Raw genomic sequence first — 24,970 nt, 5'->3', positions numbered from 1 at the left:
CCCTCAGGAGACTGAAACGATTTGGCATGGTTCCCCAGATCCTCAAAAGGTTCTACAGCGGCACCATCGAGAGCATCCTGACCGGTTGCATCACCGCCTGGTATGGCAACTGCTCGGCATCCGACCGTAAGGCGCTACAGAGGGTATTGCGTACGGCCCAGTACATCACTGGGGCCAAGCTTCCTGCCATCCAGGACCTCTATACCAGGCGGTGTCAGAGGAAGGCCCAAAAAATTGCTCCAGTCACCCAAGTCATAGACTGTTCTCTCTGCTACCACACGGCAAGCGGAACCGGAGCGCCAAGTCTAGGTCCAAAAGGCTCCTTATCAGCTTCTACCCTCAAGCCATAAGACTGCTGAACAATTAATCAAATGGCCACCCGGACTATTTGCATTGACCCCCCCCCCCCCCTTTTGTATTTACACTGCTGCTACTTGCTGTTTATTATCTATGCATAGTCACTTTACCCCTACCTACATGTACAAATTACCTAGACTAACCTGTTCCCCCGCACATTGACTTGGTACCGGTCCCCCCTGAATATAGCCTCATTATTATTTGATTGTGTTACTTATTTTACTTTAGTATATTTAGTAAATATTTTCTTAACTCTATTTTCTTAAAACTGCAATGTTGGTTAACACCTGTTGTATTCGGCGCATGTGACAAATAAAATTGGATTTGATTTGAAGTAAATCCCCATCAAAATCCGTCAGTTTAAAATAGAGATATGTTTTTTTTTGTTGCATGGGGCTGTGTCTTAAAACAACTCCATGTTAGCTTAGTAGATCCCCCACCCCTCCCTTTTGAGAATGATGCGAAATGATGACTGAATAGCCATCACATTCTCACTAAAGATCACACACACACAAATAACCGTTTTCATGCACTTTAATATATCCATTTCTCATATTCACAACAAATACATTAAGCTCTTTCATCTTTTTATATAATACAGTTCTTAAATATTTTTTATTTTTATTTTTTTTACACAGCACATTTTCTCAGAACGTCTTCTATCAAAATGTCTTTTCAGTCCTTTATTTTCTTCATTTTAAACATTTTATATATATCTCATTCCACGTTGAGTCGCCATGCCTCCTGTCAAAACGGCCAGTGTCTCCTTTATACAGCTATTTACAGGTGACAACAATCGTCTCCCAGAAGGATGAAGGTCTTCAGTCGGACGTGGTTTGTGGAATACGTAGGTTTAAAGGTGCAGGCAAGGACAGATGGGGAGCGGCGGGGGGGGGGGGGGTTACAGAAAATAAAAGGAACAGCGAAAAGGATAGGTGTTACAGTAAAGTAATACTAATTGAAGTAAACCATTACAGGCAACACAAATATGGGACGATAAGAGAGGTTGTCAGCAGAGTCCCATAGTTTTGATGGACCGAAGACATCCACCTTTTGCTGCAACAGCATATATCATAGAAAACAAAAGAACATGGCTGCATGCCTCCCAAATGGCACCCTATCCCCCATTATAGTGCCCCTATGGGCACTGGTCAAAGGAGGGCACTATAATGGGGATAGGGTGCAATTTAGGATGCTGTCAATCTAAAATAAATAGAGCACTTAACAACTATTTTCTGCGGTTAGTTCCTCAGGGGTCATATCTTGGGTTGTGTAACAGTGAATCCTTTCTGCTGTTAGTTCCCCGGGGTCATATCTTGGGTTGTGTAACAGTGAATCCTTTCTGCTGTTAGTTCCCCGGGGTCATATCTTGGGTTGTGTAACAGTGAACTGAAGAGAATGGCCCAGTAGAAAGGAAACCATGACCATTTAAAACACATTTACATCTGTCGCTCAGAAAAAATACATTACACTATACATCTCATGGCAGCAAATCTACATTCTGGCATCAATCTCTAGTATTATATTTGCTCTCCTGGGCCTAATCTATGGGCCAGTTTCCCGGACACAGTTGAAGCACAGTCCTGAACTACTAAAATGTAAAATGAGAGATTCTCCATTGAAAGTTCTTCTATTAGCTGAGAAACCAGCCATATCCGCTCAGAGGTTCGTAGAGGCCATTTCTCTCAAGTCTTTAATTCTTCATGTGACGGCCATGGCCGCGTCCCAAATAGAACCCTATTCCTTTATGGCACACTACTTTAGACCAGAGCACCATAACAAAGGGACTAGGGAACCGTTTGGGGACGCGGGCTGTCTAACACACCCTTTGGCTTTCCCCCAGCAGAACATAAAACTGTTGATTTAATAAACCGTCTCCCTAAAGATGTAACACGATGCATTTGGAAATTGAGTTTGGGGTGTTACGTCGTCAACTCAAAATTCATGTTGTGACATCATTTATTTGCTTCTTCGATCCATCGCCCACAAAAGTGAGACAAAAAGACACAATCAGTAAAAACAAGACAGATGGCTTAAAAAAAAAAAACTGCGCTCTCCCAACGCTCAATAAAAGACAATTAATCAAATGTAATTCACAAATTAGTCAATATTTGCAGGCCTGCCTGTCAACAAAATAAAAAAGGCAAACAACATTAACAAAAAGGTAAGTCAAACAGCTCCTCCGACCCTCCACACACTGGATGGACAAATCCAGCTGCATGATTATAGAAAGGACAGGCGTTATCAGAGAGAGAGAGAAGCGTCCCCTAGGTACAGATCTAAACCATAACCTTAACCAATGGTGAGGGAAATGCAAAAGTGACCCAATATCACCGTCCAGGGGCAACTTTACCCTACCCCCCCCCCCCCAAAAAATTACATCTATTAAAATCACACACTAGTCTTTCAAAAGGTAGGTGACGGCAGCCATCTTGTTCACAGGTGCAACAGGTGAGTTGAGCTTCTTCTCCCTCTATCTGTGATAATAGCGGAGTGCAATATCAAAGTCCACGACAAGAAGAGAAAACCTACCAATGAGACTATCACATGCACTGACCAGATAGTTATCACCAACAGAATCAGAGATGTGGGGGGGGGGGGGGGGGGTTTGACTGGATAGTGTTCGGTGAAGGTAGCCAAGCTGAGAGAAGCAGCGTCTCAGAAGGAGAGCAGACAGACTCTTAACAGCACAATGCAATGTAAACCACAGACTATAGCAGCTGCTATCCAACATATAGACTAAAAAAATGGCACCCTATTTCCCCCCCATGTACTTTTGACCGGGAATATTGGGACGCAGCCCTGAACTTCCTCCCTTCAGACTCTACTCTGGCCAGGACCTTCAGCTAGAGGGAGTGGCATTGTATGGTCTTCTTGTAGTTTCATCCTTCCTTGTACAAAAACGCACTAGAAAACTTCCCCTTCCAAAAATAACGGTGAAACGTGTGGATGTCTGTCGGAGAGATTCTCCTCCTTCCGCACCCCCCTGTAGACTCCGTAACAGATGATTGTGATCAGGCTTTTTTTTTTTCAAACATCAAGTCAAAACACCAGTCTAAAAAAGAGGCACTGGCAGCCATCTCAGATTCACAGTTTCTTTCTAACAAACCTGTTCATAAAAACAAAAATGTGCTATCCCCTTCCAACAACAGTCCTCAGCTGATTTAAACGGTTATCCGTGATCCTAACGTAGCAGGCGTGGAAAGACGCCGGAGCGGAGTTCCCACTTCTGTTTTTTCAGGGAAAACGGAAGTTAAGTTGAACATACTGTATCCCTGAAAACCGGATGTTAGCTTTCTTTTGGCAACTCCACATACAGTGCCTTGCAAAAGTATTCCTCCCCCTTGCCGTTTTTCCTATTTTGTTGCATTACAACCTGTCATTTAATTGGATAGTCCAAATTGGTGAAGTAAAATTTAAAAAAAAGAACTTCTAAAAAATAAATCATGGAGAAGTGGTGTGTGCATATGTATTCACCCCCTTTGCTATGAAGCCCCTGAATAAGATCTGGTGAAACCAATTACCTTCAGAAGTCACATAATTAGTTAAATAAAGTCCACCTGTGTGAAATCTAAGTGTCACATGATCTGTCACATGATCTCAGTATATATACACCTGTTCTGAAAGGCCCCAGAGTCTGCAACACCGCTAAGCAAGGGGCACCACCAAGCAAGCAGCACCATGAAGACCAAGGAGCTCTCCAAACAGGTCAGGGACAAAGTGGTGGAGAAGTACAGATCAGGGTTGGGTTATTAAAAAATATCAGAAACTTTGAACATCCCACGGAGCACCATTAAATCCATTATAAAAAATGGAAAGAATATGGCACCACAACAAACCTGCCAAGAGAGGGCCGCCCACCAAAACTCACGGACCAGGCAAGGAGGGCATTAATCAGAGAGGCAACAAAGAGACCAAAGATAACCCTGAAGGAGCTGCAAAGCTCCACAGCGGATATTGGAGTATCTGTCCATAGGACCACTTTAAGCCGTACACTCCACAGAGCTGGGCTTTACGGAAGAGTGGCCAGAAAAAAGCCATTGCTTAAAGAAAAAAAATAAGCAAACACGTTTGGTGTTCACCAAAAGGCATGTGGTAGACTCCCCAAACATATGGAAGAAGGTACTCTGGTCAGATGACACCAAAATTGAGCTTTTTGGCCATCAAGGAAAACGCTATGTCTGGCGCAAACCCAACACCTCTCATCACCCCGAGAACACCATCCCCACAGTGAAGCATGGTGGTGGCAGCATCATGCTGTGGGGATGTTTTTCATCGGCAGGGATTGGGAAACTGGTCAGAATTGAAGGAATGATGGATGGCGCTAAATACAGGGAAATTCTTGAGGGAAACCTGTTTCAGTCTTCCAGAGATTTGAGAAAGGGAAGGAGGTTCACCTTCCAGCAGGACAATGACCCTAAGTATACTGCTAAAGCAACACGTTGTGGTTTAAGGGGAAACATTTAAATGTCTTGGAATGGCCTAGTCAAAGGCCAGACCTCAATCCTATTGAGAAACTGTTGTATGACTTAAAGATTGCTGTACACCAGCGGAACCCAACCAACTTGAAGGAGCTGGAGCAGTTTTGCCTTGAAGAATGGGCAAAAATCCCAGTGGCTAGATGTGCCAAGCTTATAGAGACATACCCCAAGAGACTTGCAGCTATAATTGCTGCAAAAGGTGGCTCTACAAAGTATTGACATTTTTTTTTTTTGGGGGGGGGTGAATAGTTATGCACGCTCAAGTTGTTTTTTTGTCTTATTTCTTGTTTGTTTCACAATCAAAAATATTTTGCATCTTCAAAGTGGTAGGCATGTTGTGTAAATCAAATTATACAAACCCCCCAAAAATCAATTTTAATTCCAAGTTGTAAGGCAACAAAATAGGAAAAATGTCAAGGGGGGTTGAATACTTTCGCAAGTAACTGTAGGCTATCAATGATCCAAACAGGGGTTAACATGGAGTTTTGCAGAGGCAAATGACAAGGCAAGATCCAGGAGTCTGGCAAAATGTGGAAAAGCATCCTTCACTCCAAATGGACAGATCTGAGAGAGCTGAGGGTAATTCTCAGAATTTCTGTCCTTTCAGTGAAGCTTGAGTCGAATGTATTCATGTGTGGCCTATCACCAAGTCGGAATGCTTTGTCGTGATTGTAAAAACATCAACGATCTCGTCAAAAAATATAATAAAAAAAAAAAGAGCTCAGAACAACAGCATTCACTCCCATATCCTTAAAATCCAAAAACAAACTGGGACATTTTTTAAAATAAATTAATCTTTCAAGTCATCTTCCCACAGGGTCGACTCCATCCCATGACCTCCAGCTTATCAGGGATTGGCTTAGACCTGGCCCCTCCATCTCAGGCAACCAATGAGCAGCCAGAGAGAGGGAGGCTGCTACTTGTTGACATTGGTCAAAGTGTGGTTTCCTGTGCCTGTAGCTCCGCCCCCTTCGTCAGGGAAGGGGCGTGACGAGGCGTGTGCTGTCCAAACCATCGACCTCTGAACCCTGACCTCTCTTGACCCCTAACCCCCATCCTGTCCTTGTGTTCTCAACCGTTGTCCTCCTCGTCCTCCATCTCTCCACCAGTCCTTCAAGACGTGCTGTTCTCTCCTTTTGCAGTATTCCCTTCTTCCTCTGGTTTGGTTTAGATTTCTTTAGTATTTCTTCATTTGTTTATCCTGTTATGTGTTATTCAAGTTTTCCTGTTTAAAAACAGATTTTGTAGTTGAGTTTTTCGATGTGGTGATTCCCCAGCGGAGATGGTATAATCTTTAGAACTCCCGCGGCGTGGGGCGGAGAGAGGAAGAGGCCGTCTGTCTGTCTGTCCGTCTGTCTTCAGGTGTTGAAAGAAGAAAACTGACGTTCTTTGAGACTAGTATGTTTGTTTTTTGGTTAATGGATGAAGTAATCCACCGCAGGAACACAAGACTGGTTGAAGAGTGACGAGGGATGGACTGGCTGACTGGTGGAATCTGGATCAGCGTCTTATTTAAATGCTGAAAACTCCCCTGGAATGGAGAGGAGGGAGATGATCAGTTTGGAAGGTAGAGGAGGGAGATGATCAGTTTGGAAGGGAGAGGAGAGAGATGATCAGTTTGGAAGGGAGAGGAGAGAGATGATCAGTTTGGAAGGGAGAGGAGAGAGATGATCAGTTTGGAAGGGAGAGGAGAGAGATGATCAGTTTGGAAGGGAGAGGAGAGAGATGATCAGTTTGGAAGGGAGAGGAGGGAGATGATCAGTTTGGAAGGGAGAGGAGAGAGATGATCAGTTTGGAAGGGAGAGGAGAGAGATCAGTTTGGAAGGGAGATGAGAGAGATGATCAGTTTGGAAGGGAGAGGAGAGAGATGATCAGTTTGGAAGGGAGAGGAGAGAGATGATCAGTTTGGAAGGGAGAGGAGAGAGATGATCAGTTTGGAAGGGAGAGGAGAGAGATGATCAGTTTGGAAGGGAGAGGAGAGAGATGATCAGTTTGGAAGGGAGAGGAGAGAGATGATCAGTTTGGAAGGGAGAGGAGGGAGATGATCAGTTTGGAAGGGAGAGGAGAGAGATGATCAGTTTGGAAGGGAGAGGAGAGAGATGATCAGTTTGGAAGGGAGATGAGAGAGATGATCAGTTTGGAAGGGAGAGGAGAGAGATGATCAGTTTGGAAGGGAGAGGAGAGAGATGATCAGTTTGGAAGGGAGAGGAGAGAGATGATCAGTTTGGAAGGGAGAGGAGAGAGATGATCAGTTTGGAAGGGAGAGGAGAGAGATGATCAGTTTGGAAGGGAGAGGAGAGAGATGATCAGTTTGGAAGGGAGAGAGATGATCAGTTTGGAAGGGAGAGGAGAGAGATGATCAGTTTGGAAGGGAGAGGAGAGAGATGATCAGTTTGGAAGGGAGAGGAGAGAGATGATCAGTTTGGAAGGGAGAGGAGCGAGATGATCAGTTTGGAAGGGAGAGGAGCGAGATGATCAGTTTGGAAGGGAGAGGAGAGAGATGATCAGTTTGGAAGGGAGAGGAGCGAGATGATCAGTTTGGAAGGGAGAGGAGCGAGATGATCAGTTTGGAAGGGAGAGGAGCGAGATGATCAGTTTGGAAGGGAGAGGAGAGAGATGATCAGTTTGGAAGGGAGAGGAGCGAGATGATCAGTTTGGAAGGGAGAGGAGAGAGATGATCAGTTTGGAAGGGAGAGGAGGGAGATGATCAGTTTGGAAGGGAGAGGAGAGAGATGATCAGTTTGGAAGGGAGAGGAGAGAGATGATCAGTTTGGAAGGGAGAGGAGAGAGATGATCAGTTTGGAAGGGAGAGGAGAGAGATGATCAGTTTGGAAGGGAGAGGAGAGAGATGATCAGTTTGGAAGGGAGAGGAGAGAGATGATCAGTTTGGAAGGGAGAGGAGAGAGATGATCAGTTTGGAAGGGAGAGGAGAGAGATGATCAGTTTGGAAGGGAGAGGAGGGAGATGATCAGTTTGGAAGGGAGAGGAGAGAGAGCAGTACATTTCTCTTCTGATGTGCTAAATGATCCTTATTTATTGCGTCTGTGTTACAATCCTATCTATTCTTTTAAAAGGCCAATAGTTATGTGAGCATATTTCAAATGGCAGTGACCCCCAGTGTGTGTGTGTGTGTGTGTGTGTGTGTGTGGCCCCTCACCGTATCCCCCCTGTATCGGGGTTTTGGGGGATGCACAGGCGTGTGTGTGTGTGTGTGTGTGTGTGTGTGTGTGTGGCCCCTTACCGTATCCCCCCTGTATCGGGGTTTTGGGGGATGCACAGGCGTACAGGCTGAAGTCCTCCGTCTGGAACCCGGCTCGGTTCAGTGAGGGTTCCGAAGCGGAGCGGTGGATCTTGGGTAAAGAACGCGCCAGCAGCTCAATGGACGCCAGGATCTGACAAGAGGAGGTCAGAGGTTAAAGGTCACCACCAACAAATCAGGAGAAACACAGGAGGTTAGTAGGTCACCACTAGCCAATCACCTATCTCGAATCACTCGTCTCAAATAGGGACAAGTAAGTCAGAGAATCTTAGCTTCAGGCTACCAGCAGAACCTCAGCTGGGCTTTACAGCAGCTTTTAACACAGTGAGATGTTAGTGTGCTTTTATTTCTAATGCTCTGAGGCCACCTAGTGGTGGAACTAACACATTATCCTTCATCCATCCAAGTAAAACAACTCAAAGGCTCGGTCCCTACGCTGGCTACCAGCCTTAACCACATCAGCAGGAATGGCTCAGTCCCTACGCTGGCTACCAGCCTTAACCACATCAGCAGGAATGGCTCAGTCCCTACACTGGCTACCAGCCTTAACCACATCAGCAGGAATGGCTCAGTCCCTACACTGGCTACCAGCCTTAACCACATCAGCAGGAAGATCCTTCTAGTGAGGTGGATATCTTGGTCATTTTAAAACATTCAGCTCAGCCCCTGGCATTTATAGTGAAGTGGTCTCTATAGTTACCTGAGGGAATAGGGGTCGTTTCTATAGATACCTGAGGGAATAGGGGTTGTTTCTATAGATACCTGAGGGAATAGGGGTTGTTTCTATAGTTACCTGAGGGAATAGGGGTTGTTTCTATAGTTACCTGAGGGAATAGGGGTTGTTTCTATAGTTACCTGAGGGAATAGGGGTTGTTTCTATAGATACCTGAGGGAATAGGGGTTGTTTCTATAGTTACCTGAGGGAATAGGGGTTGTTTCTATAGTTACCTGAGGGAATAGGGGTTGTTTCTATAGTTACCTGAGGGAATAGGGGTTGTTTCTATAGTTACCTGAGGGAATAGGGGTTGTTTCTATAGATACCTGAGGGAATAGGGGTCGTTTCTATAGATACCTGAGGGAATAGGGGTCGTTTCTATAGTTACCTGAGGGAATAGGGGTCGTTTCTATAGTTACCTGAGGGAATAGGGGTTGTTTCTATAGATACGTGAAGGAATAGGGGTTGTTTCTATAGATACCTGAGGGAATAGGGGTCGTTTCTATAGTTACCTGAGGGAATAGGGGTCGTTTCTATAGTTACCTGAGGGAATAGGGGTCGTTTCTATAGTTACCTGAGGGAATAGGGGTTGTTTCTATAGTTACCTGAGGGAATAGGGGTTGTTTCTATAGTTACCTGAGGGAATAGGGGTCGTTTCTATAGTTACCTGAGGGAATAGGGGTCGTTTCTATAGTTACCTGAGGGAATAAGGGTTGTTTCTATAGTTACCTGAGGGAATAGGGGTTGTTTCTATAGTTACCTGAGGGAATAGGGGTTGTTTCTATAGTTACCTGAGGGAATAGGGGTTGTTTCTATAGTTACCTGAGGGAATAGGGGTTGTTTCTATAGTTACCTGAGGGAATAGGGGTCGTTTCTATAGTTACCTGAGGGAATAGGGGTCGTTTCTATAGTTACCTGAGGGAATAGGGGTCGTTCCTCCCTCTTCTTCTTCATACAGTCAGCCATCAGCCTCCTCATGGCTTTAGGACAGTTGGAGCGCACCTTACTGAGGTCAGGAGACAGGTAGCCCCGACCCACCATGAAGATTATCTACAGGAGAGAGGTGGAGGGTTAGAGGTCAGAGGTTATGGGTAGGAGACAGGTATAGAACACCTTGCTCAGGAGGGGCAGAGCCCCAAGACATCAGCTCATAGAGAACATTATAAATGTATATTCTAGATGTATATAACAGTATTGATATCTACCTGATCTCTGTTATTGATGTTGGAGTAGGGCAGAGCCCCAAGACATCAGCTCATAGAGAACATTATAAATGTATATTCTAGATGTATATAACAGTATTGATATCTACCTGATCTCTGTTATTGATGTTGGAGTAGGGCAGAGCCCCAAGACATCAGCTCATAGAGAACATTATAAATGTATATTCTAGATGTATATAACAGTATTGATATCTACCTGATCTCTGTTATTGATGTTGGAGTAGGGCAGAGCCCCGGACATCAGCTCATAGAGAACATTATAAATGTATATTCTAGATGTATATAACAGTATTGATATCTACCTGATCTCTGTTATTGATGTTGGAGTAGGGCAGAGCCCCGGACATCAGCTCATAGAGAACTATCCCGAAGGCGTAAACGTCAGACTGGAAGCTGTATGGGTTCTTATCCTGCAAGCGGATCACTTCTGGGGCCTACAGGCAGACAGGGGGCAGCAGAGTCACACAGACCACCAGATATACAAGCCACACTGGCAGGGTTGGGGCTCAATTCCAGTCAATTCAGGAAGTACACCGACGTTCCAATTCTCTTCAATGCTTTTCAAAATGAGGAACATTTTGGAATTGGAATTTGGTTTTACTTTCAGAATTGACTGGAATGTAAATGGAATTGACCCCAAACCAACCCTGCACACTGGGTCTCAAAAGTATTGTCCTTCAGTCTTTCCATCCTCACACCTCCCTCTCAAACCGCATTGGAGGACAAGATCTGAGGTCCCGCCCTTCAGACCCTCTCCTCCAATGAGTTTGTAGATGGAGGCCAGAAGAGGGTGACTAATTGTGTCCGAGCTCATGTCACATTAGACCGACGCATTTATTGACTGTGTTCCTAAAAACAACTCATATCTGATCCTTTCAGATCAGCTCTAATAATGAAGAATAACGTAGATTGAATTCTCTCCCGCTTGACGTTTTCCTCTATTTTCAGGTTCTCCTCTTTCTCCCTGCAGTGTCACTCACCATCCACAAGATGGAGCCAGAGAGCTGTTCGAACTGGTGGGAGCCGCTCCAGCGTGACTTCACAGTGGCCAGGCCGAAGTCTCCGATCTTCACGGTCAGGTCCTCGTGGAGGAAGATGTCTGGGAGGGGAGGGGTTAAGGAAAACAACGCAAAAGGGAGCTCTGTTTGGGAGACTCCTGTAAGACTGAACAGCTTTAAAAAACAGGGAACCATGGAGGTACCTGCTGGTGGCTGTCCATGCCAACAACAACTAACACCGTCGCCTTTTCTTCCACTTGTCTAGTCTTCGTCCTACCTAGTTCCCTGAAGAGAAACGTACTGGAAGTTGCTGTGGATAACAGTGTCCTGCTAAATGACTCAAATGTAAAAACAGATCTGAACACAATACTATTTCCCATCGATGGCTTTCGTTTAGGTGACACAGCAGAGAGAGGTGATTATGACCACTTCGCCTTTATAAAATGGGTCAAAAAAGGTCAGCCGGACTGTGAAAGGATTGTTGGAACAGGTGAAAGGTCAGAGGTCAGAGAGGATACTGTTGCTCTTCAGGTCTCTATGGATGATGGATTTGGCGTGCAGGTAACTATGGAAGAAAACCACAACAATCCCAGGTTAGTTAGTAATCAATAACACTGGGTACAATAGACATTATTACGCTCTCCTAACCTCCACTGAACCAGTCTGTCCATGTTAAGACTCTCCTAACCTCCACTGTTAGCAGTCTGTCCATGTTAAGACTCTCCTAACCTCCACTGTTACCAGTCTGTCCACGTTAAGACTCTCCTAACCTCCACTGTTACCAGTCTGTCCACGTTAAGACTCTTCTAACCTCCACTGTTACCAGTCTGTCCATGTTAAGACTCTCCTAACCTCCACTGAACCAGTCTGTCCATGTTAAGACTCTCCTAACCTCCACTGAACCAGTCTGTCCATGTTAAGACTCTCCTAACCTCCACTGTTACCAGTCTGTCCATGTTAAGACTCTCCTAACCTCCACTGTTACCAGTCTGTCCATGTTAAGACTCTCCTAACCTCCACTGTTACCAGTCTGTCCATGTTAAGACTCTCCTAACCTCCACTGTTACCAGTCTGTCCACGTTAAGACTCTCCTAACCTCCACTGTTACCAGTCTGTCCATGTTAAGACTCTCCTAACCTCCACTGTTACCAGTCTGTCCATGTTAAGACTCTCCTAACCTCCACTGAACCAGTCTGTCCATGTTAAGACTCTCCTAACCTCCACTGTTACCAGTCTGTCCATGTTAAGACTCTCCTAACCTCCACTGAACCAGTCTGTCCATGTTAAGACTCTCCTAACCTCCACTGTTACCAGTCTGTCCACGTTAAGACTCTCCTAACCTCCACTGTTACCAGTCTGTCCACGTTAAGACTCTCCTAACCTCCACTGTTACCAGTCTGTCCATGTTAAGACTCTCCTAACCTCCACTGTAGCAGTCTGTCCATGTTAAGACTCTCCTAACCTCCACTGTTACCAGTCTGTCCATGTTAAGACTCTCCTAACCTCCACTGTACCAGTCTGTCCATGTTAAGACTCTCCTAACCTCCACTGAACCAGTCTGTCCATGTTAAGACTCTCCTAACCTCCACTGAACCAGTCTGTCCACGTTAAGACTCTCCTAACCTCCACTGTTACCAGTCTGTCCATGTTAAGACTCTCCTAACCTCCACTGTTACCAGTCTGTCCATGTTAAGACTCTCCTAACCTCCACTGAACCAGTCTGTCCATGTTAAGACTCTCCTAACCTCCACTGTTACCAGTCTGTCCACGTTAAGACTCTCCTAACCTCCACTGTTACCAGTCTGTCCACGTTAAGACTCTCCTAACCTCCACTGAACCAGTCTGTCCATGTTAAGACTCTCCTAACCTCCACTGAACCAGTCTGTCCACGTTAAGACTCTCCTAACCTCCACTGTTACCAGTCTGTCCACGTTAAGACTCTCCTAACCTCCACTGTTACCAGTCTGTCCATGTTAAGACTCTCCTAACCTCCACTGTTACCAGTCTGTCCATGTTAAGACTCTCCTAACCTCCACTGTTACCAGTCTGTCCACGTTAAGACTCTCCTAACCTCCACTGTTACCAGTCTGTCCATGTTAAGACTCTCCTAACCTCCACTGAACCAGTCTGTCCATGTTAAGACTCTCCTAACCTCCACTGTTACCAGTATGTCCATGTTAAGACTCTCCTAACCTCCACTGTTACCAGTCTGTCCACATTAAGACTCTCCTAACCTCCACTGAACCAGTCTGTCCATGTTAAGACTCTCCTAACCTCCACTGTTACCAGTCTGTCCATGTTAAGACTCTCCTAACCTCCACTGTTACCAGTCTGTCCATGTTAAGACTCTCCTAACCTCCACTGTTACCAGTCTGTCCACGTTAAGACTCTCCTAACCTCCACTGTTACCAGTCTGTCCATGTTAAGACTCTCCTAACCTCCACTGTACCAGTCTGTCCATGTTAAGACTCTCCTAACCTCCACTGAACCAGTCTGTCCACGTTAAGACTCTCCTAACCTCCACTGTTACCAGTCTGTCCACGTTAAGACTCTCCTAACCTCCACTGTTACCAGTCTGTCCATGTTAAGACTCTCCTAACCTCCACTGTTACCAGTCTGTCCATGTTAAGACTCTCCTAACCTCCACTGTTACCAGTCTGTCCATGTTAAGACTCTCCTAACCTCCACTGTTACCAGTCTGTCCACGTTAAGACTCTCCTAACCTCCACTGTTACCAGTCTGTCCATGTTAAGACTCTCCTAACCTCCACTGTTACCAGTCTGTCCATGTAACGACTCTCCTAACCTCCACTGTTACCAGTCTGTCCATGTTAAGACTCTCCTAACCTCCACTGTTACCAGTCTGTCCATGTTAAGACTCTCCTAACCTCCACTGTTACCAGTCTGTCCACGTTAAGACTCTCCTAACCTCCACTGTCACCAGTCTGTCCACGTTAAGACTCTCCTAACCTCCACTGTTACCAGTCTGTCCATGTTAAGACTCTCCTAACCTCCACTGTTACCAGTCTGTCCATGTTAAGACTCTCCTAACCTCCACTGTTACCAGTCTGTCCATGTTAAGACTCTCCTAACCTCCACTGTTACCAGTCTGTCCATGTTAAGACTCTCCTAACCTCCACTGTTACCAGTCTGTCCATGTTAAGACTCTCCTAACCTCCACTGAACCAGTCTGTCCATGTTAAGACTCTCCTAACCTCCACTGTCACCAGTCTGTCCACGTTAAGACTCTCCTAACCTCCACTGTTACCAGTCTGTCCATGTTAAGACTCTCCTAACCTCCACTGTAGCAGTCTGTCCATGTTAAGACTCTCCTAACCTCCACTGTTACCAGTCTGTCCATGTTAAGACTCTCCTAACCTCCACTGTTACGAGTCTGTCCATGTTAAGACTCTCCTAACCTCCACTGTAGCAGTCTGTCCACGTTAAGACTCTCCTAACCTCCACTGAACCAGTCTGTCCATGTTAAGACTCTCCTAACCTCCACTGTACCAGTCTGTCCACGTTAAGACTCTCCTAACCTCCACTGTACCAGTCTGTCCATGTTAAGACTCTCCTAACCTCCACTGTTACCAGTCTGTCCATGTTAAGACTCTCCTAACCTCCACTGTTACCAGTCTGTCCATGTTAAGACTCTCCTAACCTCCACTTACCAGTCTGTCCATGTTAAGACTCTCCTAACCTCCACTGTTACCAGTCTGTCCATGTTAAGACTCTCCTAACCTCCACTTACCAGTCTGTCCATGTTAAGACTCTCCTAACCTCCACTGTTACCAGTCTGTCCATGTTAAGACTCTCCTAACCTCCACTGTTACCAGTCTGTCCACGTTAAGACTCTCCTAACCTCCACTGAACCAGTCTGTCCATGTTAAGACTCTCCTAACCTCCACTGTTACCAGTCTGTCCACGTTAAGACTCTCCTAACCTCCACTGTTACCAGTCTGTCCACGTTAAGACTCTCCTAACCTCCACTGTTACCAGTCTGTCCATGTTAAGACTCTCCTAACCTCCACTGTTACCAGTCTGTCCACGTTAAGACTCTCCTAACCTCCACTGAACCAGTCTGTCCATGTTAAGACTCTCCTAACCTCCACTGTTACCAGTCTGTCCATGTTAAGACTCTCCTAACCTCCACTGTTACCAGTCTGTCCATGTTAAGACTCTCCTAACCTCCACTGTTACCAGTCTGTCCATGTTAAGACTCTCCTAACCTCCACTGTTACCAGTCTGTCCATGTTAAGACTCTCCTAACCTCCACTGTTACCAGTCTGTCCATGTTAAGACTCTCCTAACCTCCACTGTTACCAGTCTGTCCATGTTAAGACTCTCCTAACCTCCACTGTTACCAGTCTGTCCACGTTAAGACTCTCCTAACCTCTACTGTTACCAGTCTGTCCACGTTAAGACTCTCCTAACCTCCACTGTTACCAGTCTGTCCATGTTAAGACTCTCCTAACCTCCACTGTTACCAGTCTGTCCATGTTAAGACTCTCCTAACCTCCACTGTTACCAGTCTGTCCATGTTAAGACTCTCCTAACCTCCACTGAACCAGTCTGTCCACGTTAAGACTCTCCTAACCTCTACTGTTACCAGTCTGTCCACGTTAAGACTCTCCTAACCTCCACTGTTACCAGTCTGTCCATGTTAAGACTCTCCTAACCTCCACTGTTACCAGTCTGTCCATGTTAAGACTCTCCTAACCTCCACTGTTACCAGTCTGTCCACGTTAAGACTCTCCTAACCTCCACTGTTACCAGTCTGTCCATGTTAAGACTCTCCTAACCTCCACTGTTACCAGTCTGTCCACGTTAAGACTCTCCTAACCTCCACTGTAGCAGTCTGTCCATGTTAAGACTCTCCTAACCTCCACTGTACCAGTCTGTCCATGTTAAGACTCTCCTAACCTCCACTGAACCAGTCTGTCCACGTTAAGACTCTCCTAACCTCCACTGTTACCAGTCTGTCCATGTTAAGACTCTCCTAACCTCCACTGTTACCAGTCTGTCCATGTTAAGACTCTCCTAACCTCCACTGAACCAGTCTGTCCACGTTAAGACTCTCCTAACCTCCACTGTTACCAGTCTGTCCATGTTAAGACTCTCCTAACCTCCACTGTTACCAGTCTGTCCATGTTAAGACTCTCCTAACCTCCACTGTTACCAGTCTGTCCATGTTAAGACTCTCCTAACCTCCACTGTTACCAGCCTGTCCATGTTAAGACTCTCCTAACCTCCACTGTTACCAGTCTGTCCATGTTAAGACTCTCCTAACCTCCACTGTTACCAGTCTGTCCATGTTAAGACTCTCCTAACCTCCACTGAACCAGTCTGTCCATGTTAAGACTCTCCTAACCTCCACTGGTTAAGACTCTCCTAACCTCCACTGAACCAGTCTGTCCATGTTAAGACTCTCCTAACCTCCACTGTTACCAGTCTGTCCACGTTAAGACTCTCCTAACCTCCACTGAACCAGTCTGTCCATGTTAAGACTCTCCTAACCTCCACTGAACCAGTCTGTCCACGTTAAGACTCTCCTAACCTCCACTGTTACCAGTCTGTCCATGTTAAGACTCTCCTAACCTCCACTGTTACCAGTCTGTCCATGTTAAGACTCTCCTAACCTCCACTGTTACCAGTCTGTCCATGTTAAGACTCTCCTAACCTCCACTGTTACCAGTCTGTCCACGTTAAGACTCTCCTAACCTCCACTGTTACCAGTCTGTCCATGTTAAGACTCTCCTAACCTCCACTGTTACCAGTCTGTCCATGTTAAGACTCTCCTAACCTCCACTGAACCAGTCTGTCCATGTTAAGACTCTCCTAACCTCCACTGAACCAGTCTGTCCACGTTAAGACTCTCCTAACCTCCACTGAACCAGTCTGTCCACGTTAAGACTCTCCTAACCTCCACTGTTACCAGTCTGTCCATGTTAAGACTCTCCTAACCTCCACTGTTACCAGTCTGTCCATGTTAAGACTCTCCTAACCTCCACTGTTACCAGTCTGTCCATGTTAAGACTCTCCTAACCTCCACTGTTACCAGTCTGTCCATGTTAAGACTCTCCTAACCTCCACTGTTACCAGTCTGTCCATGTTAAGACTCTCCTAACCTCCACTGTTACCAGTCTGTCCATGTTAAGACTCTCCTAACCTCCACTGAACCAGTCTGTCCATGTTAAGACTCTCCTAACCTCCACTGGTTAAGACTCTCCTAACCTCCACTGAACCAGTCTGTCCATGTTAAGACTCTCCTAACCTCCACTGTTACCAGTCTGTCCATGTTAAGACTCTCCTAACCTCCACTGTTACCAGTCTGTCCATGTTAAGACTCTCCTAACCTCCACTGTTACCAGTCTGTCCATGTTAAGACTCTCCTAACCTCCACTGTTACCAGTCTGTCCATGTTAAGACTCTCCTAACCTCCACTGTTACCAGTCTGTCCATGTTAAGACTCTCCTAACCTCCACTGAACCAGTCTGTCCATGTTAAGACTCTCCTAACCTCCACTGGTTAAGACTCTCCTAACCTCCACTGAACCAGTCTGTCCATGTTAAGACTCTCCTAACCTCCACTGTTACCAGTCTGTCCATGTTAAGACTCTCCTAACCTCCACTGTTACCAGTCTGTCCATGTTAAGACTCTCCTAACCTCCACTGTTACCAGTCTGTCCATGTTAAGACTCTCCTAACCTCCACTGTTACCAGTCTGTCCATGTTAAGACTCTCCTAACCTCCACTGTTACCAGTCTGTCCATGTTAAGACTCTCCTAACCTCCACTGTTACCAGTCTGTCCATGTTAAGACTCTCCTAACCTCCACTGAACCAGTCTGTCCATGTTAAGACTCTCCTAACCTCCACTGGTTAAGACTCTCCTAACCTCCACTGAACCAGTCTGTCCATGTTAAGACTCTCCTAACCTCCACTGTTACCAGTCTGTCCATGTTAAGACTCTCCTAACCTCCACTGTTACCAGTCTGTCCATGTTAAGACTCTCCTAACCTCCACTGTTACCAGTCTGTCCACGTTAAGACTCTCCTAACCTCCACTGTTACCAGTCTGTCCATGTTAAGACTCTCCTAACCTCCACTGTTACCAGTCTGTCCATGTTAAGACTCTCCTAACCTCCACTGTTACCAGTCTGTCCACGTTAAGACTCTCCTAACCTCCACTGTTACCAGTCTGTCCATGTTAAGACTCTCCTAACCTCCACTGGTTAAGACTCTCCTAACCTCCACTGTAGCAGAGTTCTGCAGGTACCTACAGTAGTTCAGAGGCTGGCTCATTTAAAATGCAGCTCTATCTGCTGTGTAGTGTTGGCCAGAGGTTGGCTCATTTAAAATGCAGCTCTATCTGCTGTGTAGTGTTGGCCAGAGGCTGGCTCATTTAAAATGCAGCTCTATCTGCTGTGTAGTGTTGGCCAGAGGCTGACTCATTTAAAATGCATCTCTATCTGCTGTGTAGTGTTGGCCAGAGGTTGGCTCATTTAAAATGCAGCTCCATCTGCTGTGTAGTGTTGGCCAGAGGTTGGCTCATTTAAAATGCATCTCTATCTGCTGTGTAGTGTTGGCCAGAGGTTGGCTCATTTAAAATGCAGCTCCATCTGCTGTGTAGTGTTGGCCAGAGGCTGACTCATTTAAAATGCAGCTCTATCTGCTGTGTAGTGTTGGCCAGAGGTTGGCTCATTTAAAATGCAGCTCCATCTGCTGTGTAGTGTTGGCCAGAGGTTGGCTCATTTAAAATGCAGCTCTATCTGCTGTGTAGTGTTGGCCAGAGGCTGAGCACATCAACACCTTATCAAGACAGACAATAGAAAGGAGGCGAGTAGGAGAATCATGTGGTAGTGGACGAGCGTGTGAGCCAGTGTCTGTGTCCCAGATGTCCCAACCTAAAGCCCTATGTTTGTGACTATAGGGTGCCATTTGGGACGCCGCCATCCAGTGTTGTTGTAGATGGACTCACTCCATGCCCTGTGCGGTCTGCCGGGCGATGTCTATCAGTTTGATCATCTCAAACTTGGTCTCTATGATGTGTAGATGGTGGTAAAGGGAGGAGCCTTCACACCACTGGGTCACGATGGCTAGCTGAGGCTTGGTGGTGTAGCCCATGAACAGCAGGATGTTGACGTGACGCGTCTTCCTGTTAGGGAGCAGAGGGGGAAATCAACAGCACTGAGAATGGAGCTTTCGTCTGTTCACCCAGCATGTTATTTCACGACAGAACAGAAGCCATGCTATTTCACGACAGAACAGAAGCCATGCTATTTCACGACAGAACAGAAGCCATGCTATTTCACGACAGAACAGAAGCCATGCTATTTCACGACAGAACAGAAGCCATGCTATTTCACGACAGAACAGAAGCCATGCTATTTCACGACAGAACAGAAGCCATGCTATTTCACGACAGAACAGAAGCCATGCTATTTCACGACAGAACAGAAGCCATGCTATTTCACGACAGAACAGAAGCCATGCTATTTCACGACAGAACAGAAGCCATGCTATTTCACGACAGAACAGAAGCCATGCTATTTCACGACAGAACAGAAGCCATGCTATTTCACGACAGAACAGAAGCCATGTTATTTCACGACAGAACAGAAGCCATGTTATTTCACGACAGAACAGAAGCCATGTTATTTCACGACAGAACAGAAGCCATGTTATTTCACGACAGAACAGAAGCCATGTTATTTCACGACAGAACAGAAGCCATGTTATTTCACGACAGAACAGAAGCAATGTTATTTCACGACAGAACAGAAGCCATGTTATTTCACGACAGAACAGAAGCCATGTTTACACTATACTTGTTGGTTATATATCCCAACACACATAAGACCTGGAAGGTAGCAGTTTATTACCTAAACGTCAGCAGTAAAAACTGAGTTATCCTACAACTAGTGGTCCGTTAATGTGTCTTACCGAAGGACTCCCACTTCGTTCTTAAAGGCCTGTAGCTGCTGTGGGTTGGGAGCTGTAACGTTCAACATCTTCACCGCCACGTCACCGTGCCACTTGCCCTTGAAGACGGTTCCAAAGGATCCAGATCCTATCCTCTGACCCAGGGTGATCTGACCTTCTGGGATCTCCCAGTCATCGCTAGAGTCCCGTCTGCCCAGGGTTTTCTACGGGGGGGGGGGACACACACACACACACACACGGAAGATAACTCTACTTCCTGCTCTACAACAACAGAGCCGGTGCAGTCTTAAAGTGGCAGCGCACGGTGAAGGCTCTGTGCATTTCACCACACTATTGTGTTAGTGTTTTACTAGCTCTTTTTCCAAGTAAATACCTGGTTATTTCTAGCTCTCTTGCCAACTCCTGTGTCTTTTTCCATGTAAATACCTGGTTATTTCTAGCTGTCTTGCCAACTCCTGTGTCTTTTTCCATGTAAATACCAGGTTATTTCTAGCCGTCTCGCCAACTCCTGTGTCTTTTTCCAAGTAAATACCTGGTTATTTCTAGCCGTCTCGCCAACTCCTGCGTCTTTTTCCAAGTAAATACCTGGTTATTTCTAGCTCTCTTGCCAACTCCTGTGTCTTTTTCCATGTAAATACCTGCTTATTTCTAGCCGTCTCGCCAACTCCTGTGTCTTTTTCCAAGTAAATACCTGGTTATTTCTAGCCGTCTCGCCAACTCCTGCGTCTTTTTCCAAGTAAATACCTGGTTATTTCTAGCTCTCTTGCCAACTCCTGTGTCTTTTTCCATGTAAATACCTGGTTATTTCTAGCTGTCTTGCCAACTCCTGTGTCTTTTTCCATGTAAATACCTGGTTATTTCTAGCCGTCTCGCCAACTCCTGTGTCTTTTTCCATGTAAATACCTGGTTATTTCTAGCCGTCTCGCCAACTCCTGTGTCTTTTTCCAAGTAAATACCTGCTTATTTCTAGCTGTCTCGCCAACTCCTGTGTCTTTTTCCAAGTAAATACCTGGTTATTTCTAGCCGTCTCGCCAACTCCTGTGTCTTTTTCCAAGTAAATACCTGGTTATTTCTAGCCGTCTCGCCAACTCCTGTGTCTTTTTCCAAGTAAATACCTGGTTATTTCTAGCCGTCTCGCCAACTCCTGTGTCTTTTTCCAAGTAAATACCTGCTTATTTCTAGCCGTCTCGCCAACTCCTGTGTCTTTTTCCAAGTAAATACCTGGTTATTTCTAGCCGTCTCGCCAACTCCTGTGTCTTTTTCCAAGTAAATACCTGGTCACTTCTAGCCGTCTCGCCAACTCCTGTGTCTTTTTCCAAGTAAATACCTGGTTATTTCTAGCCGTCTCGCCAACTCCTGTGTCTTTTTCCAAGTAAATACCTGGTTATTTCTAGCCGTCTCGCCAACTCCTGTGTCTTTTTCCAAGTAAATACCTGGTTATTTCTAGCCGTCTCGCCAACTCCTGTGTCTTTTTCCAAGTAAATACCTGGTCACTTCTAGCCGTCTCGCCAACTCCTGTGTCTTTTTCCAAGTAAATACCTGGTTATTTCTAGCCGTCTCGCCAACTCCTGTGTCTTTTTCCAAGTAAATACCTGGTTATTTCTAGCTGTCTCGCCAACTCCTGTGTCTTTTTCCAAGTAAATACCTGGTTATTTCTAGCCGTCTCGCCAACTCCTGTGTCTTTTTCCAAGTAAATACCTGCTTATTTCTAGCTGTCTCGCCAACTCCTGTGTCTTTTTCCAAGTAAATACCTGGTTATTTCTAGCTGTCTTGCCAACTCCTGTGTCTTTTTCCAAGTAAATACCTGGTCACTTCTAGCCGTCTCGCCAACTCCTGTGTCTTTTTCCAAGTAAATACCTGGTTATTTCTAGCCGTCTCGCCAACTCCTGTGTCTTTTTCCAAGTAAATACCTGGTTATTTCTAGCCGTCTTGCCAACTCCTATAGTCATTGTTTGGCATCTCCATCTTATTGTAAACTTATTGATCCTGCTTTGTGATAGACAACTCAGCTCTAAGAAGGTGTTTGTAACAGAGATATCTAACATGTCTCACCATCTTATTGCTTACTTATAAACCAGTCAGCTCTAAGAAGGTGTTTGTAACAGAGATATCTAACATGTCTCACCATCTTATTGCTTACTTATAAACCAGTCAGCTCTAAGAAGGTGTTTGTAACAGAGATATCTAACATGTCTCACCATCTTATTGCTTACTTATAAACCAGTCAGCTCTAAGAAGGTGTTTGTAACAGAGATATCTAACATGTCTCACCATCTTATTGCTTACTTATAAACCAGTCAGCTCTAAGAAGGTGTTTGTAACAGAGATATCTAACATGTCTCACCATCTTATTGCTTACTTATAAACCAGTCAGCTCTAAGAAGGTGTTTGTAACAGAGATATCTAACATGTCTCACCATCTTATTGCGGTCGTCAGACGAGGACGAGGACTTCCTCTCTCTCTGTGGACACGGAGACTTCTGAGGAGCCTTCACATTGGTCAGTGAGCCAGGCAGCGAGGCCGGGGGCGTGGCCGACAGCCCTGCGGTCGACCCTATTGGAGGAGGAGGGGGAGGGAGGGGGTTAGAGGGGGGGGAGGAAAACAAAAAAAAAACAGAAAGATGAGGATGAGAAGAAACAGAGGACAAACAGAAGGCAGGAGGAAGCGGAGGAAGAGGAGGAAGAGGAAGAAGAGGAAGAAGAGGAAGAGGAGGAAGAAGAGGATGAAGAGGAGGAAGATGATGAGGAAGAGGAAGAGGAGGAAGAGGCCGCCAGGGTTTGAGTGAAAGAGAGAAGGGATAAACCCAATCCCAAATTGACCCCTAGACCCTATGCCCTGGGATCGACCCCTAGACCCCATGAGATTATTTGATGGATCTAAAACAAAATAGTGAAACTTCCACCTAGCCAATCAGAGGACAGGCTGGAACTATTACCATATTGCTTCCACCTGTCAAAAATATATCAGATCTCCACAAGTGCATGGGGTCAATCATAGGGCGTAGGGGTCAATCATAGGGTATAGGGTCTAGGGGTCAATCATAGGGTCTAGGGGTCAATCATAGGGCGTAGGGTCTAGGGGTCAATCATAGGGCGTAGGGTCTAGGGGTCAATCATAGGGTCTAGGGGTCAATCATAGGGCGTAGGGTCTAGGGGTCAATCATAGGGCGTAGGGTCTAGGGGTCAATCATAGGGCGTAGGGTCTAGGGGTCAATCATAGGGTCTAGGGGTCAATCACAGGGCGTAGGGTCTAGGGGTCAATCACAGGGCGTAGGGTCTAGGGGTCAATCATAGGGCGTAGGGTCTAGGGGTCAATCATAGGGCGTAGGGTCTAGGGGTCAATCATAGGGCGTAGGGTCTAGGGGTCAATCATAGGGCGTAGGGTCAATCATAGGGCGTAGGGTCTAGGGGTCAATCATAGGGCGTAGGGTCTAGGGGTCAATCATAGGGCGTAGGGTCTAGGGGTCAATCATAGGGCGTAGGGTCTAGGGGTCAATCACAGGGCGTAGGGTCTAGGGGTCAATCATAGGGCGTAGGGTCTAGGGGTCAATCACAGGGTCTAGGGTCTAGGGGTCAATCACAGGGCGTAGGGTCTAGGGGTCAATCATAGGGTCTAGGGGTCAATCACAGGGCGTAGGGTCTAGGGGTCAATCATAGGGCGTAGGGTCTAGGGGTCAATCACAGGGCGTAGGGTCTAGGGGTCAATCATAGGGCGTAGGGTCTAGGGGTCAATCACAGGGCGTAGGGTCTAGGGGTCAATCATAGGGCGTAGGGTCTAGGGGTCAATCATAGGGCGTAGGGTCTAGGGGTCAATCATAGGGCGTAGGGTCTAGGGGTCAATCATAGGGCGTAGGGTCTAGGGGTCAATCATAGGGCGTAGGGTCTAGGGGTCAATCACAGGGCGTATGGTCTAGGGGTCAATCATAGGGCGTAGGGTCTAGGGGTCAATCATAGGGCGTAGGGTCTAGGGGTCAATCACAGGGTCTAGGGTCTAGGGGTCACAGGGCGTAGGGTCTAGGGGTCAATCATAGGGTATAGGGTCTAGGGGTCAATCATAGGGCGTAGGGTCTAGGGGTCAATCATAGGGCGTAGGGTCTAGGGGTCAATCATAGGGCGTAGGGTCTAGGGGTCAATCACAGGGTCTAGGGGTCAATCACAGGGTCTAGGGGTCAATCACAGGGTCTAGGGGTCAATCATAGGGCGTAGGGGTCAATCATAGGGCGTAGGGTCTAGGGGTCAATCATAGGGCGTAGGGTCTAGGGGTCAATCATAGGGCGTAGGGTCTAGGGGTCAATCATAGGGTCTAGGGGTCAATCACAGGGCGTAGGGTCTAGGGGTCAATCATAGGGCGTAGGGTCTAGGGGTCAATCACAGGGCAGGGTTCCCCTATAAGCGGCCCGCGGTGATTTTATTTGGCCCCAAAATGTTCAGAGCAAAAATATTTTGTATTATTTTTATCTATAATTTTCATTCTTGGACAAAAGACTAAAATCACCAGAAAATGAGCTCAACGTGATTTAATTTCGGAAATCTGTCCCAAGTATTCCAATGCATAAATATAGAGGGATATGTGATCGTATATCCCAATGTAATCAAGGTTTGAAATTATTCAGTTTTTCTCAAATATTATATCTGTTTGGGATTCTTGCGGTCAATTTGCAGTGTACAAATGATTTATAACCATGTTCCGGCGCCCCCTTACCATCAGCTCAAGGAAAAATCGTCCCACGGCTGAATGTAATTGGGGACCCTTGGCATAGGGTCCTGGGGTCTATTTGGGATTGGGCCATAGACTGGGTTTCAGAGAACAGGAGGGTTGAGGGAAGCCTGTGAGGTGTTGCGTCCTGGTGGTGATTGGAGGTGGAGGTGTGGTGACACTGATGGTTTCTTAGAACTGATGGCTTCTACATTTTACCTAAGCCTAACCCTTTTCCTAACCCTTAACCTAATTCTCCTAACCTGCTATGTTAATTGTCCATCCAGCCACAACCGTAGA

At 46.1% G+C, this 24,970-nt stretch overlaps 1 protein-coding gene across 2 annotated transcripts in view; it reads right to left on the bottom strand.

The window, feature by feature from the left end:
* Window positions 1-4,750: 4,750 nt before the first annotated feature.
* Window positions 4,751-24,970, bottom strand: part of LOC311115081 (serine/threonine-protein kinase B-raf-like) — a 56,348-nt gene continuing 36,128 nt past the window's right edge. For both annotated transcript variants that reach the window (XM_084190290.1, XM_084190291.1), the window contains 9 exons: window positions 22,392-22,528; window positions 19,975-20,177; window positions 19,010-19,186; window positions 11,552-11,598; window positions 11,016-11,134; window positions 10,338-10,469; window positions 9,728-9,862; window positions 8,080-8,230; window positions 4,751-6,369 (listed from right to left, as the gene is read on the bottom strand). In XM_084190290.1, coding sequence (XP_084046416.1) covers window positions 6,347-6,369; window positions 8,080-8,230; window positions 9,728-9,862; window positions 10,338-10,469; window positions 11,016-11,134; window positions 11,552-11,598; window positions 19,010-19,186; window positions 19,975-20,177; window positions 22,392-22,528 — 1,124 coding nt within the window. In that variant the 3' untranslated portion in view covers window positions 4,751-6,346. The remainder of the gene's footprint in view (window positions 6,370-8,079; window positions 8,231-9,727; window positions 9,863-10,337; window positions 10,470-11,015; window positions 11,135-11,551; window positions 11,599-19,009; window positions 19,187-19,974; window positions 20,178-22,391; window positions 22,529-24,970) is intronic.

Source organism: Coregonus lavaretus, assembly GCF_964263955.1.
Source record: "Coregonus lavaretus genome assembly, contig: HAP1_SCAFFOLD_773, whole genome shotgun sequence".
Classification (NCBI taxonomy): domain Eukaryota; kingdom Metazoa; phylum Chordata; class Actinopteri; order Salmoniformes; family Salmonidae; genus Coregonus; species Coregonus lavaretus.
Note: the sequence above shows the minus strand (reverse complement) of the source record. Positions and strands in the feature narration are given on the sequence as shown.